The sequence below is a fragment of the Seriola lalandi genome, unplaced genomic scaffold, assembly GCF_002814215.2.
Source record: "Seriola lalandi dorsalis isolate HSWRI2012SDOR001 ecotype SW California unplaced genomic scaffold, Sedor1 jcf7180002054484, whole genome shotgun sequence".
In the NCBI taxonomy this organism is placed as follows: Eukaryota; Metazoa; Chordata; class Actinopteri; order Carangiformes; family Carangidae; genus Seriola; species Seriola lalandi.
Genome location: NW_019525037.1, coordinates 1,046,560 through 1,064,374, shown reverse-complemented (window position 1 = coordinate 1,064,374; position 17,815 = coordinate 1,046,560). Strand labels below are relative to the sequence as shown.

General features: G+C 41.8%; 1 protein-coding gene across 1 annotated transcript in view; it reads right to left on the bottom strand.

The window, feature by feature from the left end:
- Window positions 1-16,965, bottom strand: part of slc38a9 (solute carrier family 38 member 9) — a 19,440-nt gene extending 2,475 nt beyond the window's left edge. Inside the window, exons 1-14 of the mRNA XM_023412664.2 lie at window positions 16,581-16,965; window positions 14,000-14,139; window positions 11,126-11,255; window positions 9,799-9,917; window positions 9,644-9,707; window positions 9,413-9,506; window positions 7,938-8,108; window positions 7,737-7,796; window positions 6,213-6,422; window positions 5,151-5,258; window positions 3,780-3,886; window positions 3,443-3,556; window positions 2,555-2,703; window positions 75-164 (exon numbers count right to left, since the gene is read on the bottom strand). Of these exons, the coding sequence (XP_023268432.1) occupies window positions 75-164; window positions 2,555-2,703; window positions 3,443-3,556; window positions 3,780-3,886; window positions 5,151-5,258; window positions 6,213-6,422; window positions 7,737-7,796; window positions 7,938-8,108; window positions 9,413-9,506; window positions 9,644-9,707; window positions 9,799-9,917; window positions 11,126-11,255; window positions 14,000-14,097 (1,514 nt within the window). The 5' untranslated portion in view covers window positions 14,098-14,139; window positions 16,581-16,965. The remainder of the gene's footprint in view (window positions 1-74; window positions 165-2,554; window positions 2,704-3,442; window positions 3,557-3,779; window positions 3,887-5,150; window positions 5,259-6,212; window positions 6,423-7,736; window positions 7,797-7,937; window positions 8,109-9,412; window positions 9,507-9,643; window positions 9,708-9,798; window positions 9,918-11,125; window positions 11,256-13,999; window positions 14,140-16,580) is intronic.
- Between the last annotated feature and the right edge of the window lie 850 nt (window positions 16,966-17,815).

Genomic DNA, 17,815 nt, shown 5'->3' with positions numbered 1-17,815 from the left:
CTGTCAGACACCAGCTCATTCACACACATGCATTAGTCACCATGCAGCACATGTGAGGAGGGAATGAGACTTACCGTATGATGGATCCAATGTTGGGATAGTACTTGGCCATCAGGACGCCAGCTGCAACTATGACCAGGTTCAGAAACAGAACGTGGAAGAAACTACAGAGAGACACAGTGGAAACTGATCACGTGATGAAATATTAAAGACGACTGAACAGACTGTATCAAATGTAATAACACAACATGTAATAACATAGTACTACACTTTAATATTTATGACCGTAACAACACACAGTTCATCTCCAGGAGTCAAAGTTTGCACAGCCCAAAGTTACAGCAGGATGAGAACATGAGGGTGAACTGGCTCCAAGTAGGGCTGGGCCATTAATCTCATTTTATTTTCAATTACAAGATGAAACGATTGTTGTGCCGCACCCCCCCCCACAAACACTATCCCCCATCCACTTCCTGGTTGCATTTTGGAGTATGTTAGCAACGTACGTAGGAGTGCATCATCTAGTTTGCCAGTTCACTGACTTTCTATATGCAGTCAGGAGAGACCACGCCCTGTTCGGCTGCTGTCCCACGCTCACATAATCTTTTTTTTTTTAAGTTCAAAACATGCATGGTGCTGCCAAAGTCACTGACTATGATTTTTGCCATAATTGAACAGCCAGAGCTCCAACACACGTCTGACATATCATCACATTACACTGAACAGACACAGAGCAACACGATCATCCATGTAGTAGTGTTTGAATGTTAGTGTGTTCTCCAGCTGCTCTCTGGCTGACTGAGTCTGTCTGCTGAGCAGGTCATACACAGAAGCTAGAAACATCTGGAAACATCTGCTGCTGCAGCTAGAAACAGGATGATGAGAGTGAAGTCTGTGAGAGTCAGGAGCCAACTCAGAGACAGAGATGGAACAGATCATTCACACTACAGCAGCCACACAGTCACATTACAAACATCTGATTCTTTAATATTAACATATTGATTAGAGCAGCTTTATTGTCAGTGTGAAAATAAATCTGTACAAATTGACCTACATTATTAAAAATGTCAAAAACTGATAATTGATTACATTCACTGCCCTTACTGTAAATGATCACATAATGAGTTCAGCTGAGTGTAATGAAGGTGTGACCAGCTGTCAAACATATGTCTCTGTGTGAACATGACAGTGATGATGAACAAGAAATGACAGCAGAGAACTGTCAATTATGTGTTTGAGGTCATTTAGTAACAGTGTGTCCATCACAGAGTTTGTCCAGCAGAGAGCGCGCACCCTGTAAAATCTCCCCTCAGTAAACACAGTCTCTTCCTGAGTGACTAAAACTGATGTTTTATAGTAATAATGGATCAGATCACAGTGTGAAAGGCTCTGCTCTTAGCGATGAACCATCATCAGCTGAGTCTGTAGCTCCCCTCAGCTTCACAGAGCTTCACAGTGAGTTTCAGCTCAGTGTCTATCTGTTTACTGTTTCACTCTCTTTGCCTGGTTTGGAACAGAGTGGAGCGTTTAGCAGATAAAGAGCCAGATATTTCGCTCAGGAGCTGGTGGAGACCAAACACAGAGCTAAAGACAGAGGGAACACTGAGAGTCATCAGGTGACACAGACACCACAACACATGGATCTTCAGGATGATCTGTTGAAATAAGCAGCTGTTTGACAAACTATATCAGTTTAAAAGGTGATGATATGCCAATGTTGTGTTGACAGCTTGTTTCAGCTGCCCCCCAGTGGTCAAAACTAACAGTTGCAGCAGGTTTAATAATCAGTTTCATGGATCTGATGAGTTCAAAAATGACTATCAGCATTTTTTTTAACTTTCACTGATATCTGCAACAGCTGCTGTTGGTGGGGCTACATTAAAGACACCCGGATCTGGGTGGTCCTGAAGCTGGTGGGACATGATGGACATGATGAAGACAAAGAAATATTCCAGACTGAAAAATTCAGATTTAAGGAAGAATACAAGAAAATGTGCAAGGCACTGATTAATCCCTCAGAGTTCAGTTTGGTCAGTTATTTAAAATGATTAAAAAAAAATGTAATATAGCTTTGACATGAGTCTGAGCAGGATCTCCTTAAAGACTCAGGTTTAAATGGATCAATGATTGTGGATCAGGCTTCTGGATTCTGGCCCAGAAACAACCAGTACATGTATAAAACAGGTGCTGCAGGCTGGAATCAGAAAGTTTGCAATATGCCCCCCTCTCCTTATTACACCATGTGTTTGAGTGAGGAGACGTGATGAGTCCATTAATCCACCACAGAAGTTTCACACAGATCTCAAGATGCAGATGTTTTGAGTGGAACTGACCTGTTAAAGTAAATCCAGTCACTCACTAGGACACATCTCAGGTCGGAATGAATAACGTGGTGCTGCCATTTGGTCTGACTTTCAGGTTAGTAATATTTGACCATACCTTAGTATGTTTTGTTAAAATATGTAGTTTGTGTAAAAATGATCAGTTATCATCATCATCAGTCTGCTTCCACAGAAATAAGAGGAACATTAATGATGAGGGTTAGGGGTCCTACCTGGGGTAATGATTGCCAAAGATCTGGCCCATCATCTGGACCCGCACCAAGTACCCCAGCAGGGGGTAGACTGTGATCATCTGGAACAACAGGAAGGTCCGAGCCACAAACACCATCACATCACTGCTGGGGAAGTTGTCTAAGAAGTTCTGTAGGAGAGAGGAAAGTGGAGGGGGATTGTTTGAAAAAGCTTCAGCCTCTGTGGAAATTAAAACTGTGAGTCTGTAAAAATGGTCCGGCAGTTTGTGAATCCATACAAAGACACAGAGAGAGAAAATGACACTGACTGATTTTTAGAGAATCTGACTCATGACCACTGAACCATATGTGTCAGAGGCATGTGCTGATATGAACAGATAAATCTTAAATCACAAAGAGCCCAGAGACAGACATCTTTGTTATTTAGTCTCTCACACAGAGCACAGCCTCTGTCTGGATCCGTCCTGAACTCCCTCTGTTTGATATGTAGAGTTTGTCATAGCGGCTAGTACAAAGCCTCGTTACCGATGACTTCTCTCTCTCCCTCCCTCTCTCCTGCTCTCTCTGCTCTGTGTGTCTTATGTTTAGTTAATCCTCTGCCACCTTTAGTAATAATGATACATGGAATGAAAGTAGTTTATTTGCTGTAATGGAGTCGAGCCTCAGTGTATTGGAAGTGCTCCTCCTCTTCCCCACAGTCCCAGAGCAGCCAGGAAACCAGAGCGGCTCAGTAGACTGCAGCTCGGCACTCTGCTGACCAGTGATGGAAATATCATCAGTCAGTCAGTCAGTCAGTCAGTCAGTCAGTCAGTCAGTCAGTCAGTGAGTGAGTGACATTTGAGATTATAGGCCTGGCCCCACTGTTGTGGTCCAGCCAAAAAAAATAAGACACTGAAGTGTAAATCTTACTGGTTCGATGCAGTCTTTGAAGAGAGGAGGTGAGGGGAAGGCAGCAAAGATCAACACTCCCACATACAGATAGGTCAGTCCTACTAGAAGATAGGCCACAGACAGGTCCCGCACCTGAAAACACCACAACACATTTACCTTAAAAACAGTATCACTACCTACTGCGTTTCCTCAAAAGGGGTGTTTTGGTAAATTTAGTTGATATTTTATTTGAAGACTCTACTTGATCACGATGTACTTCAGTCAGAAAAATGGACTAAATCAGCAGAGACCAGATTAGTACAGTGTAAGACATACAGGTATATATATATATATATGTTCAGAGTGTGTAGCTCACATTGTTCTCTTGGTTCTTGTTGCTCTTCATTAACGTGATGACGCAGTTGTGAATGAAAAAGGCCAGAGTGAGGACTCCAGTCAGCTGAGGGAAGAGCAGTCTGAACTCTGAGAGAACAAGACAGAGATGATTCATCTGAAACTGCACAGAAACAAACACATCCACACGTCCTCTGCAGCGTTCCTCTAGTGGTTAAACTGTCCATGATCCTCAACAGGGTTCATCCCTCCGGGAGCATGAATGTGTTCAAATCTCATAAAACTCTGACTGACAGATTAAGAGATAAATCCTGGCCCTACGTGGCACCAGAGGAAGCTACAGCGAAGGTAAGGGAGATCCGATTTACTCTCAGGGAACCGCTGAACCATTTAAGTGCTCAGTAACAGTCGAGCTGTCTGTCTGTGGAAGAGTTGGACGTAGACACAGAAGAAAACTCATGTATTATCATATAGAAATATTTCTAAAAGGTCAATTGAGTAATAGGTGATGGATAATAAATAGATGGACAGGAAAATGTATCTTTTTTTGGCAAATTCATCACAGCCAATATCTATTTAACAAAGGTCATCACCCTGAGGAAAAAATCTTAATCATAAAACAAATAAAAAATAATAAAAATCAAATACTGGTTTAAACTAGTTATACACATTGATCAGCAGCACTGTCCAGATTACTTTATACACCCACATATACTGAAGGGACAAATACCACTGTGTTCTAGTAGGAGCCAATATCCTCATATACAGGATACCTCGACCACAGGTAAGTATAAGAAAATATATAATAATAATAATAATAATAATAATGAGTAGAAGTCTCAAATATAAAACATCCAATCAAATCAAAGTACAATGTAAATAAAAATGAAAAAGAAACCACACAATAAAAGCTTCTTTATAAAAATGTGTCTTAAGAAGTGAAGAAGAAAAAACTGAACTGACTCAGAGAGTCTGATCTCCTCTGACAGGTTGTTCCACAGTTCAGGGCCTTGACAGCAAAGGCCCCGTCTCCTTTGATTTTTAACCTAGACCTTTGACCGACCAGCAGTGAACTACCAGAGGATCTCACACTGTGTCCTGGATCATAAGGGGATAAAAGCTGGGGGGGTCAGCCCAAACCTGACCTTAAAAGTCATGAAAAGAATTTTAAAATCAATCCTAAAATAAACAGGCAGCCAGTGTAGAGATGCTGAGTCCAGGGGGATGTGAACACATCGTTTGGACTGGGTTAGGAGCCGAGCTGCAGCATGCTGAACTAACTGTAGTCGGTGGGCTGATTTTTGACTGAGACAGATATATAGTGTCTGTGTAGAGTATGTCTACCAGGTTCATCTGTGGAAAGAAGAAGCACTAACACCTGCAGCAGGTTTACCTGGAACGTAGAACTGTGTCGTGTCGATCCAGTGGAACTCCAGGTGGAACCCGAGGCGGACAGCTTTAACGGTGACCAGCGCGATCAGGTAGACCACTGATATGGTGCCTGGGTGAGACACAGGAGTTCAACATTCAGAGGGAAAACCCACAACCGGAGGTCTGACTCTAAACCTGAACCCCGAGCTGGGAAACTCTGGGTCTTTAGTACCACAACAGCTGATCAGGGTTAGTTAGTGAAATAAGCCAGTTCACCGTGGAGCATCCATCTGATAACACTGCAGGTAGAAACCTTAAGGAGGACGACACACCTTAACCTCAGAGCAGGAAAGTGCAGGAATCTCACTGTGTATTATACATTCTAACTTTTTATGTTTATTAGCTGTAACCTGACAAAACACAGACATGAAGATGAACCAGATGACGCGTCTTTTACTAAACCTGGACTCTAGTTTACATACAGAGCAAATCTTAGCTCAGCAGCATTTAATGACTTTATCTCAATATGTAGTCAATTTAAACACAGTAACTCAAATGCTATTTATGACGGAGTATTGGGGTCACATTGAGGAGAAAAAAAAAAGAGAAATTTCAAGAATAAATTCGTAATATTTCAAGAAAAAAATTCAGCATCAGGACATTGAAAAGATTGTGCAAAACTGAGTCTATTCTATAGTTAGACAGACAAACAGCAGCTGACACTGACTGTCTTTTCACCTGTTTGATTGGCTGATGAAATATTCCAATAAATTATGTTTTTCTCTCTCGAAATTTTATATTTTTAATTCTCGTAATATTACCATTTTTTACTTGAAATATTATGATTTTATTCCAAAAATCAATATTTTGACTTTATTCTCAAAATTTCAGATTTCTTTTTTTCCTCACTGTGGCCCTGATACTCTGTCGTGCTGTTTAAACCGGTTTGGGCTTTTAAGCTAACTTTAGTCCAGTTTCAAATGTCTTTCCAGCTCTACCACTGTCATCCTCACTCAGAAATATCCCCATCATCTCCAACATGACTCTGATACTCTAAACACCACTGCTCCTGCTTGCATCTTACCCAGGAAGGTGAACCTGGCGAAGAAGGAGGCTGAGCGGAAGCAGAGCAGCGGCAGCAGCAGGATGATGAGGTAGAAGGGGATGGTGTTGGTTTTGCTCCACCAGTGTTCAAACGAGCCGGTGTCAGACGTGTCATTTCCGCTGTTGCTGAAGATGAGCGTTGTGGTGGTGTGGTTCCTTCCAGGGTCAGTGTTCGGGTATGGACAGATGACTGGAAAACAAACCAACAGAGCGTCACCATCTGTCCTCTTACTGTATTTACTAAAACTGAGCTTTTTCCTGCTTGACATTCAGGAAGCAAGTTGTTTGTAAATGATGGAGTGTGCAGTCAGGGCACAACCAACATACACATGTACCTACACAGAATAAAACAAGTGACTAGATAAATATTCACAGTTAACCTGAAAGGACAGAACTGATCTTTACTTACACCAGCACAACATGCTGTATATCTGGAGTGTGTACTGTATTAATGGACTGTGCTGTTACAGAAAGGCTGAGTGAGAGTGTAAGTGCTGAACAGGTCATCTGTGGTTTCCAAGAAGTTGTGTGTAAATGAAACTGTAAGTGTTATAGTCTATAAATATAGTTCATTAACAGACTTTATGGAGCTTGTAGTGTTATCTGACATCTACTTTAATAGCAGCACTCACATCCTCTGTTCTGAATGTAATTCCAAATAGATTTACCACAAACGTGATGTGAATATTCAACTCGAGTGTAATCCTTTTAAGCTGCCTTTGGCGGCCATATACAACATGCTGTAGATCCCTTGTTGCAGTCAAGGAAGCCATGAGGACATTTGGAATACTGGTTACAGCAATGTTTAGTTGACTGTTTCTAGCTATTATCCTATTACTATTATTGTAGGTTTTTGTTTTCACAGAATAATTTGCACTAATTGTTCATATAAATAAAACTGTATTTATATGCAGTATATATAATTATACTTGCATTGCACTAATTGTATATTTTTGTTTGCTTTTGTTCCCCCAGATAAACACAACTCTGTAAAGTGAAATGTGCTGAAAGACACTGAGATCTGCCCTTACTGCTGTGGGACTTGAGTACACCAGCATCTTTACATATCTATACATTCATATTTCACAGTTAAGATAAAAAAAACTGAAACTTGACAAAAATGAAGAAAAATGAATTAGCAAAAAACAAGTATTGGCCAATAAACAAAGATAAAATGATTTGATTCCAGGTTGTATATTACTACCAAATACACAGGCTCTAATCAGCATAATAATTTTTTTCTGATGCATCCTGTCTATCTTTGCTTTAAATTCAAGGTTAGCCATGGTCACCCAACAGGCCGCTCTACACTGTGTGACTCTGAGCCTCCCAGACCAGAGCCGTGAGAGAGACGTGGTGAAATCTTTGATGACACATGTCCAAGGTGAACTTAGAGACCAAAGACTGTGTCTGTGTGACAGTATCAGAATGTCAGAAATGTAGGACCACACTTTCACTGTGTGTCGACTAATGAAACAATAAAGTTGTAGTTCAAGTGTCTCACCTCTGTCTGAGCCGTTGGTTCCAAACTGTGAATCTGACATGTTGACGTTGTGAGCGTAGTCTGGAGACAGACGAGTAAACCATCAGGTCTTCTTACACATTTAAAAAGGTGCAATCACTAATAATTTATCAATAATTTACCAATAATTTATCATCTCTCTGTACAAAACAAGCAGGCGCTGATGAGAGCTCTGTGACTTACTGTAGATAAACTGTCCCGTGTTGTAGAGGAAGTTAGACATGAGGACCCAGTATACCACCATGGCTCCAATGAGGGACACCATGGAGAACACCAGGCTGGACCACTGGCCAAATTTACCAAAGTAGTACCTGCACACATCCGGGAACTCCCAGTCCGACGTGTCCACATAGGCTGGACAGAACAGAGAGGGGACAGAGCAGTGAACAGCTGATCACATCATGGATGAATGGTTGGTTGGATGGATGGATGGATGGATAGATGGATGGATGGATAGATGGAAATATATTGGATGGATGGATGGATGGATGGATGGATGGATGGATGAATGGTTGGTTGGATGGATGATAGATGGATAGATATTGGATGGATGGATGGATGGATGGATGAATGTTGGATGGATGGATGGATGAATGTTGGATGGATGGATGGATGAATGGTTGGATGGATGGATGGAAATTGGATGGATGGATGGACGTAGTAATTAGAGCCTTTTACCAAACAGCCAGAGAAAAGAGAACAAACTAAATATTTTAACTGTGACCATCACACAACTGTATCATCACATCGTCCCACATGTTTCCAGGCCTCTCTACTGAGGAACACTGAGTCATCACCGCACTGCATTCATCATTACAATGTGAATTTAACAGAGAGAAAACGACCTGTGGCTCCTCCCACTTTCTCTCTTTGTATAACACAGCTGACATGTAGAAGAGTCAGGGAGGGAAATCAGCTGCAGTGAAATCTGATCAGAGATCTGTGACCTGTGAGTCAGTGTGTGTGCCGCTCTGAGGTGTGAAGGCTGACGAGTACATGCTACAGGAGTCACTCCTCTGTGGAAACATCCAGACTCTCATCACAAACAACCACTGGAGGTTATGAAGCAAGCTCCTGGTTAAGTGGAGCTGGAAACGTCAGCTCTCCTGCAGAGCCCATTGCAGAACCTGCTCCTGCCTTGGATCAGGGAGTCTGACCTTCAACTGAACCTCATTCAGGAGTTTCTTCATTCAAGTGTCTCCTGGGTAACTAGGCAAAAATAAAAACCTACATAGTGACTCTTTCCTGCTCACTGATTTCTTATAGATAGATAGATAGATAGATAGATAGATAGATAGATAGATAGATAGATAGATAGATAGATAGATAGAGCACACCTAGGTATTTATAAGTGTGCATCACCTCAATGTTGTGTGCAGAGGGATGTAATTATGAAATATCACATAAAATATAATGAAGAGATAGCATGACGTTTTCAGTGTAACGCATTACATGAAATAAAGAATACAAGTTTTCTGAATGAAGCAGACGCTGAGTGATGGAAACAGCAGATTATTTAGGTTTTTGATGACTAGCAGCACACGCAGGATAATTCAGTATATTACCATTTTTAAATGTTATGATGACTGGTAGGAAAAAAGAGATAACTGATTATTAGCAGAATAATATCAGTATAATCGCCAGTGCTGCTGACTTACGTATGGCCTTTGGGGATTTGAGGACGACGTAACAACAGTAGAGCATCAGCAGACCGACGAAGATGAGGATGAGGATCCCCAGAGTGAAGCCAGCCTAAAGACACAAACACACACTGACGAATCAGATTTATTGTGCACACACACTGCAACACAGACATGTCAGTAACAACTGTGGTCAATACAAAAATACTCATTTGAGATTCAGTCTCTGAATATCAGGGGGTAAATCACCTGCTTTATACCCCAGGGGATGCTGAGGATGGACGTGCCCATCATGGTGTTCCATATAGCAAATCTGTGAGGAGAGCAGAGCAGGTGATGAGCACAGCAGACAGACACCTTCATCACTGAAGAATGAGGAGAGGCGTGCTGCTGACAGGGCTTACATGGTGATGATACTGGGGTTTTTAGAGGAGGGGTCACTTCCGGTCACCTTGAAAGCCGTCCCCAGGGGGCTGTAGATGTAGATCTCCTCCGGCCGGGGGATCACATGGTTTGGAGGACTCTGGAGGGAAAACAGACAAGAGAGTAAAGATGGAGTCCTCACAGGTACAGCAACATGAAAACAACATGTAACGATCTCATACGATCAAAATATACATGAAACCAAATGAATCAGACACCACATGGTGGATTAACTGTTGTGGTTTATCATTATACAATGGGTTATCCAATTGGGGTTAATTATAGTGCTGGAGAGTATGATCTTTGAATGTTCTTCAAAAGTTGGTTCCCAATATATTTACAAACCTCACTTTGCTAGAAAATGAACAAATAACAGACTTTTTTTTTTTTTTTTTTTTTTTTTTTTTTTTACAATAAATCAAATAAACAGTGTTATACACATAAATACAAATAAAAATCCTCCACAGTCTAATTCAGGGGTTTTCAAAGTGTGATAGTGGGCACCCCCCCACCACACCTTAGTTTACTTGATTTGATTCGCTCGATTCCTGGATACCTATGGACTCATGGTTATGTTATTAGCCTTATACTGCTGTTTGACATAACTGGAAACTAAACCAAATACATAAAAGAGGTCTGTCCTGAGGCTTTTATTAGTTTCTGACTCTGGGAAATAAGGAAAAACAGTAAAGTTCACCAAAACTACTCTATCTTTAATCTATGTCTTTAACCAAATCACACACATTTAGGCTAATTTACATGATAACTAATGGAATAACTCGTTTTTCTCTCTTCTGTTTACTGAGCCTCCCCTGGATCTGATTGGAGCCCCCCCGGTGAGGACTGTCTCCCACTTTGAAAACCTTGGGTCAAATTCACTCATGCAGCACTGTCCTAACTGTAGAACCACAGTATCATTAACTGAATACATCAGAACAGCTTCATATTTACAGCCTGTCACAGAAAAACATGTACTTCAACAACCTGCTGTTTATAAGTGAACTCCCTGACTTTCAATCTACTTATTTATTTGGAAAAGAACGACTCAGTCCCTCCAGATACTAACATGAGAGGTCGACTCAAATACTGAAAGAAAAGGAAAGTGACAATACAACCCTGAGAGGAAACCATTCTGTTTCTCTCTAACCCTGATCCTGGTTCTGTTAAAGAGTTTTTCCTTTCAGTGTCACCAGGTGCTGCTCACGGTGAATCTAGGTCTCAGTAATAACATTACAAAGAGTGTAGACCTGCTCCATGTGACCAGAGCCCTGAGATTCTTCTACATGAACAGAGATGCAGTGGACGTACCAGCAGCCTGTCAGAGGAGCCCGTCAGTCTGCCGTAGTAGTGGACTCTGCTGTTGAGGATGGCGGCCTCAGCAGTGACCCTCTCCTGAGGTTCATCATCCACGATGTTCCTTGGCTCCACGTGGAACGGCCTGGAAACAGACAGAGAGGAGCAATGTTCAATCTATCAAACAATAAATCAATTAAATCATTAAAGGCCCTGTATGTAAAATTGTTATTAATGACATCAGCTGCAAGGTGAACTGCCGTCAGCTTCCTGTTGCTTGTGCTTTGTAGGTGTGAGTGAACATCCTGGACATCGACCAAAACAGTGACGTGACTGAATGTGATCGACCTGATCATGTTGATAGATGAGGTAACTGAAGTTCCACTGTTATTATTGTTTGACTATAAACTAGATCTGAGATTATAGAATATATTTACCTCTCCAGTGCACAACACTAAAACACAGTGTGGAGATACAGAACGTCTGACTTGGTGAAACTACAGTTTCACTGACGTCATGTGTTTTTGAAACAGGATTCAATTATAATGTAATATCATTATCAACTTGTTAGCTAGTACAGAGACTGTCCTGTGAAAAACGAGCCCACAGGTCGTCTGTGCAGCAGCTTATTATGACCCACGGTTACGTTTGGTTGTTACGCGACATCTAGTGGTCGTAGTAGTTATGACAGGAGCAAAGGGAAAAGTGCGGAGACGTAATATAACGTTGGATGGATGGGTCAACAAAACACAGGAATATGACATTCCCATGTGAAACCAGTAGTTTATATTGTTTTTTATCCATGACCGTTCGTTGTTATTATTGTAACCATGACAACAAAGATCGTCTGATGTTGAGGAAGTACTTATTTTAACCAATATCATGATCTTTTCCTTAATCTAACCAAGTCATTACCGTTATTATAGTAACCACGACAACGTTCGGTACGCCGCTCTCGGTACAGTCGCATATTTATTGTGGTAACCATGACAACAAGGTCATGTACATGCCGCCATAGGGGCGCTATTTCAGGAGACACTCCTCTGGGACGTATATTTGAGGGTAGGAACAAATGAACAACCGTATGGATTGGAGGACTTGTTGCTAGTACAATATAAGCTAGTGACATTGAACTAACCTATTCTTGTTACATGATACATTACCTGCATTTATATGACACATTCCTGTTGGCTAGTTAGCCACTGTTTGTCTAGTTTTCACAGAGAGGCTCAGCACAGTGACACTTACTGGGTGATAACACTAACAGTTAGTTAGCTCAGACAGAACATTATAAATAAGATGTGCTGTCACACTTCATTACTGATGTTTCCATGACAACTCTCATGTCACTAAATCAAAGCTCTGATGTTAAAGACATTTTATATCGTAAGGTTATGTTTCTGTACTGAGGGGGCACAATGATAATCCTAAACTGACATCAGTTATAAACAGATGATAGGAGCAGGATGAGTAACAGACTGGAGATAATGAACATGAAACTTATAAATCACAGGCATTTTGTTTTGTGCTGGGAGCTGTTTTTTACATTACGCTACAATCCATTCTCATGTTGGCAATAAAAAGAGAGTTTACATGTAAATTGCTTCTTACATATAAAAAGCCATAAACTGTGTAAACCTCCTGATTCCAGCTTCTGCAGTGTGAGGAGAGGCAGCTTCTCTCTGCTTCGGTTGGTCATTGATCTGTTTGTGATTTTTCCAGTTTTCTGACATTTTATAAACATGAAATTGATCACATTAAAATAGTTCATTGCATCTGGACTGGAGGAGCTCATAAGTTCATACACATGAACACAAACACACGTGTGTGTGACTGATGTGGCGGGAAGCTCATCGGTTACTGTGAAATACCTCACTGATGAAAATTAACACAAACTGTTAATTCAGCTCGGGGACACACACACACACACACACACACACACACACACACACACACACACACACACACACACACACACACATATTACGTGTTAGTGTCTACCTGTCAGTCCCAGGAAGTCTCACTTGTTTATTATCTAGTGAACAGTGAGTAAAACACAAACAGCCTCGGTCTATCAGCTGACCAGAGCCAGACTGGATCCAAAGATCATGGTGATGAAAGAGAAACTATGAGATCCTCCATGTGTTTAATCAAGTCTTCCTCTAAAGATGTCTAAGCTCACTTTACACAGTGTGAGGACATGATGCAGTTTTTAACAGCTCATACACACAGACCACCTCACAATGTACCTCCACAGTAAACACATGGAGACACATTTACACCATCACACATTTAAAATTGATTGAAACCTTTGGGATGATGTAAGAACACAAATCAACAACTTATAGGACATAGGTCTAGTTGCTTTTAGGCATTTTAATGTGGAAAAGTTACAGATTAGAACTTTAAGTCACAAGGTGTGAATACAACTGGTCTGTTTCTGGTGCAGTAAACATGTCTCACATGTCACTGTTTATAACAGAGGGGGTTTACCATTTACTAATCAGTTCATCCTTGAGTCCAAGTGAATGTTTGTGGCAAATTTAAAGAAGTTCCCTCAAGGTGTTACTGAGATACCGCGTTCATGAGTGAGCGGGAGAGGGTTTACTCTTTATTATGCCTCCATTATGTTGAGATGGACAACATAATGCTTCTGGCCCTGGTTGTTGCCGGCATGGAGGCATAACAAAGAATAAACCCTCTCCTCCTTATTAACATGTCTATGTCTCTGTTTCCCTGTCTCTGTGTCTCCTCTTCCAGTAAATGCATACGCCTCCTTCATGTTATCTATTGAACATCCTGAGCCTATGAGCAGCTGTGTCTCACAGAGACAGCTCAGTGCTGGTAAGTAGTGTGTATTGATTGGTGTAGAGTTTCAGTGTAATTCACCTTTTAGCCTTGACGTCCAGAGAGTCTGTGGAGCCTTTGTGTGAGTAGCTCTCTACAGTTTGCTCTGAGCTCAGCAGAGGCCTGTAGTCGTCCTCCATGATGCCTCGACTGTCCGCTACAGCTCAGCTCTCATCACCTGACTGAGAGGACACATGTTGTAAAGTACAATCACAGATAGTCACAATAAAACATTATTTGTGTGGTACAGTTGTTTACTGCAGTCATGTGTAGCTGACATCACAGTGAACCTTCTTCAAATCTTGTTGTGTTGTTCCACTGGTTCACACTCACCTCAGCACACTGTGAAAATCTACCAGTAAACCTGGGTGAACTATAATACTGAATATTGTGTCTGATGGATTATCTGACTCCAGCAGAGTTCAAATCCCTCAAAGCTGATTTTCATACAGTGAAAAACAAACTTGGCCAAATTAAGCTGCTGCTGGGCCTCGATCAACACCCACTCCTCGACACAATATCACATGGTCCAACTAATACATGAGGAATATGAACCATGTGGGGTCGATAATGAAATAATGAAGGTGTTAAAACACAGGTGCTCAGGATCATGTAATTACAACGATGTATTACGGCCACATTGAGGTAAAAAGAAATCTGAAATTACGAAAACAGTCATAATAATAATAATAAGAGGGTACCAGACCCTGAGGGTACCTGCTCTGTATCGCCCTGGCAAAGAGAGAATGATGAGTGAACCACCTCAGCCTCATCCAGACCAGAGCAGTGTGTGGTCCAGAAGTAGAGTGTCAGTCTTGGAGTCATAGCTAATTTTTTGTTAATTTATTAAAAATCAAAAACTGAAATTTCTCATTCACAAAAGTCTTAGCTTTGTCTCCAAACTGTGAGTCCACCTGGGACAACCTGAACTGACTGGACCGAGTTCAGAAAGACTCTTGACACCTGTGTGTGTCAGGTCCAGAGACCATGAAGTCCAATGAACTCTATAGACCTCTGTGATCAATATGTGGAAATACTCATGTCATATTGGCTGACAGGTCTCTGATTGATGGGGTTACTATGGTTACTGTAGCCAGTTAAACCAATGATTAATTAATTCAGTTTGTAGTTTGATTTTTCTCTGATCATGTCACAAACTGACAGTTTACCACAGCTTCTATAGAGCCAAACTTCAGACTGTCATTTAACCAGGAAATAAACACCAATGATCCAGACGTGTCACACACCCACACACACACACACACACACACACACACATAGACACACATATCACTGCAGGTCAGTGTCAGAGGTCAGAGGTTTTGAACCATCATCGACCTATCAGGAGCCTTCAGACAGAAGAGAGTAAAGAATAAACTCAGTCACCAGTCTGCTTTTTATCTACAATGGAAACACTGTTGTTGACTGACTGTTGTTCCTCCTCACACTCTGTGGTGTAATGTGACAAACTGCTTCCATCAGCCACCTGTGGTTACAAACATGATGTGGTTCCCTGATAGAAACTGCACAGAGAACATGGAAAAACTCACATTACCTGGAAGGGAATCCAACTGGACTACTAGTTAGGCTACTAGTTATCATTTAAAATTTTTAAAAGATAATTATCATTATTATTAAAAAAACACCTGTTCACATTTTAAGCAACGTGTAGCCCACATGCAAGATACAGTATGTGCACTGGTTTCAGTTCAGTTCATTCTCTGGCATGTTTTACTCTCATGTACGGTGGTGTTTTCCTCCTCTGCTTCCTGTTTCACTGTGTGTGTCAGCAACTCCACACACACACACACACACACACACACACACACACACACACACACACACACACACACACACACACAGAGAGAGAGAGAGGTCGACAACTCGTCATGTTAATAAAAACAAGTGTTCTAATCTCAAACCATAGATGTCAATGTCAAACATGGACATTTATCAGATGTTTTACACAAATAAACTCACCATTATTTTTATCTTTATCATTGATGTCATGTTGAAAAATAAGAAGAAGAATTCTGAGTCTATAATATGACAAAGGTCTCCTCTGTTAACTGTCAGGTGAGTTTACTTAATTTTTCAGTCATTAAAGTTTATTTGTTGTTGTTCAGTTTAGGTATTTGTGTCAATGTTGTCTGACTCACTGCACATAAACAAACTGAACTAAACCTGCTCCATAGGTCAAAGGTCAGGACCATCATCCAGCTGTGAGGATTAGGGGTACCCAGGTTCAGACCCATACCCTGAGTCCTGCTCTGTGCCTGCAGTGACATGAAGTGGTCTGAGGACTCTCTGACACACAAACAACACAGACACACACAACACACACACAGTCAAGCGTCTTCTTCCTCATACCTGCCTCCATCAGACTGACAACTACGCACTCAGGTGGCACGTGACCACACCAACACACCTCAGTACAAACTGACAAACCACACAACGTTTGTGAAAGGTCTGAGTCTCCACCTGAACCATGAGGTCTCAGTCACAGAGACCGTCCTCTCCTCTACTTAAACTAGTTCCTATGAATCGGAATTCAGAGGAAACAAAGTGCTGAGTCTGCAGTCCAGATTCAGCTAACTTCAGCACAACATGTTGTGAGTCTTACCGGGCGGTGGCTGTCTGTCTCCCTGTTCCCGCTTCACCGTAGGTTGGCGAACTGTCAGTGAACCCCCCCCTCTCGGACCAGACCCGGGGCCTGCTGTCAGTGAACCGTACCGGTCTGACGTGACGACCCTTCCCGGGTCTTCAGCTCATCTCAGGTCTGCTGTGTCAGCAGAAGTTCCCTCCAACGAGCAGGACTTACGACCAGACGTCAAGACACTTTACGACTCGTCCGCGGAGGACCGCAGAGGAACGCGACAGTTAGACAAATTAACGGTCGACTGAAGAGTCAGACAGCAGGGAAGGTGAAGAGACGAGCACCCCCTGATGACACAACAGTTGTGTTCGTGTTGTTGTCATCACTGGAGGTCTGCTTCTTCTTCTGCTGCTCCTCGGGCTGCCTGTTCTTCTTCTACGGTCTGCACAGAGTTCAGTCGCCCTACCGCCCCCCTGTTGGACCGGATGTGTGTGTTTAATGTACAGAGGATGTACTGAATAAAATCATCATATTGACCACTCTAATGGAACTGATCAAATGTAATCGATAGACCGCCCTGTCAGCACAAATATATAAATTATATTATAAGCTATATTATAATTTACCATCTTGTGACTATGACTTCCTGTCTCATACTGTACAGTACAGTACTGACAATTGTCACTGAATGAACTTAATACTGAAGAAATCTAAAAACCTGAGGATTCTCAGGCGGGTTATTGAACATTTTCCCCAGATGCTGAAGCCTCCAACATGTTTTTGTGTTGTGTTGTCTGTGATGAGTGTGTGTCAGCTTGAGACTGTAATAATTTGAGAGAGCGGGAAACAGTTGTATGCAGTCTGACAGGTGAGACAGGTGTGTAGGTGCGAGGCCATCACACAGGTTCAGTGTGATTAATCCTCCATAAAAAAAAAGTCTGTCAGTTTTATATTTGATTTTAGTTCACGCAAATATATCTTATATTTTCTATGTGAGGACTGCTGGGTTTCACTGTACTCACCAACACAGCTGATAATACTGATCAAGAGCCTGTTGATAAGACCTGCTCCGGGAGAGGAGAGGGCCCAGCTGAACCTGGACAGGTCTGGGGGCAGGGCTGGGACTCAGCACCTCGTCAGCAATCCAGCAATAGTACAGCTGCTCGGTCGTTGCTATCTGAACAAAGCTGACAGATACAGGCACTCACAGAGAGATAATCTTCTTGTTCAGAGTAGAGCAAACACTGCAGGCTATGTATTCA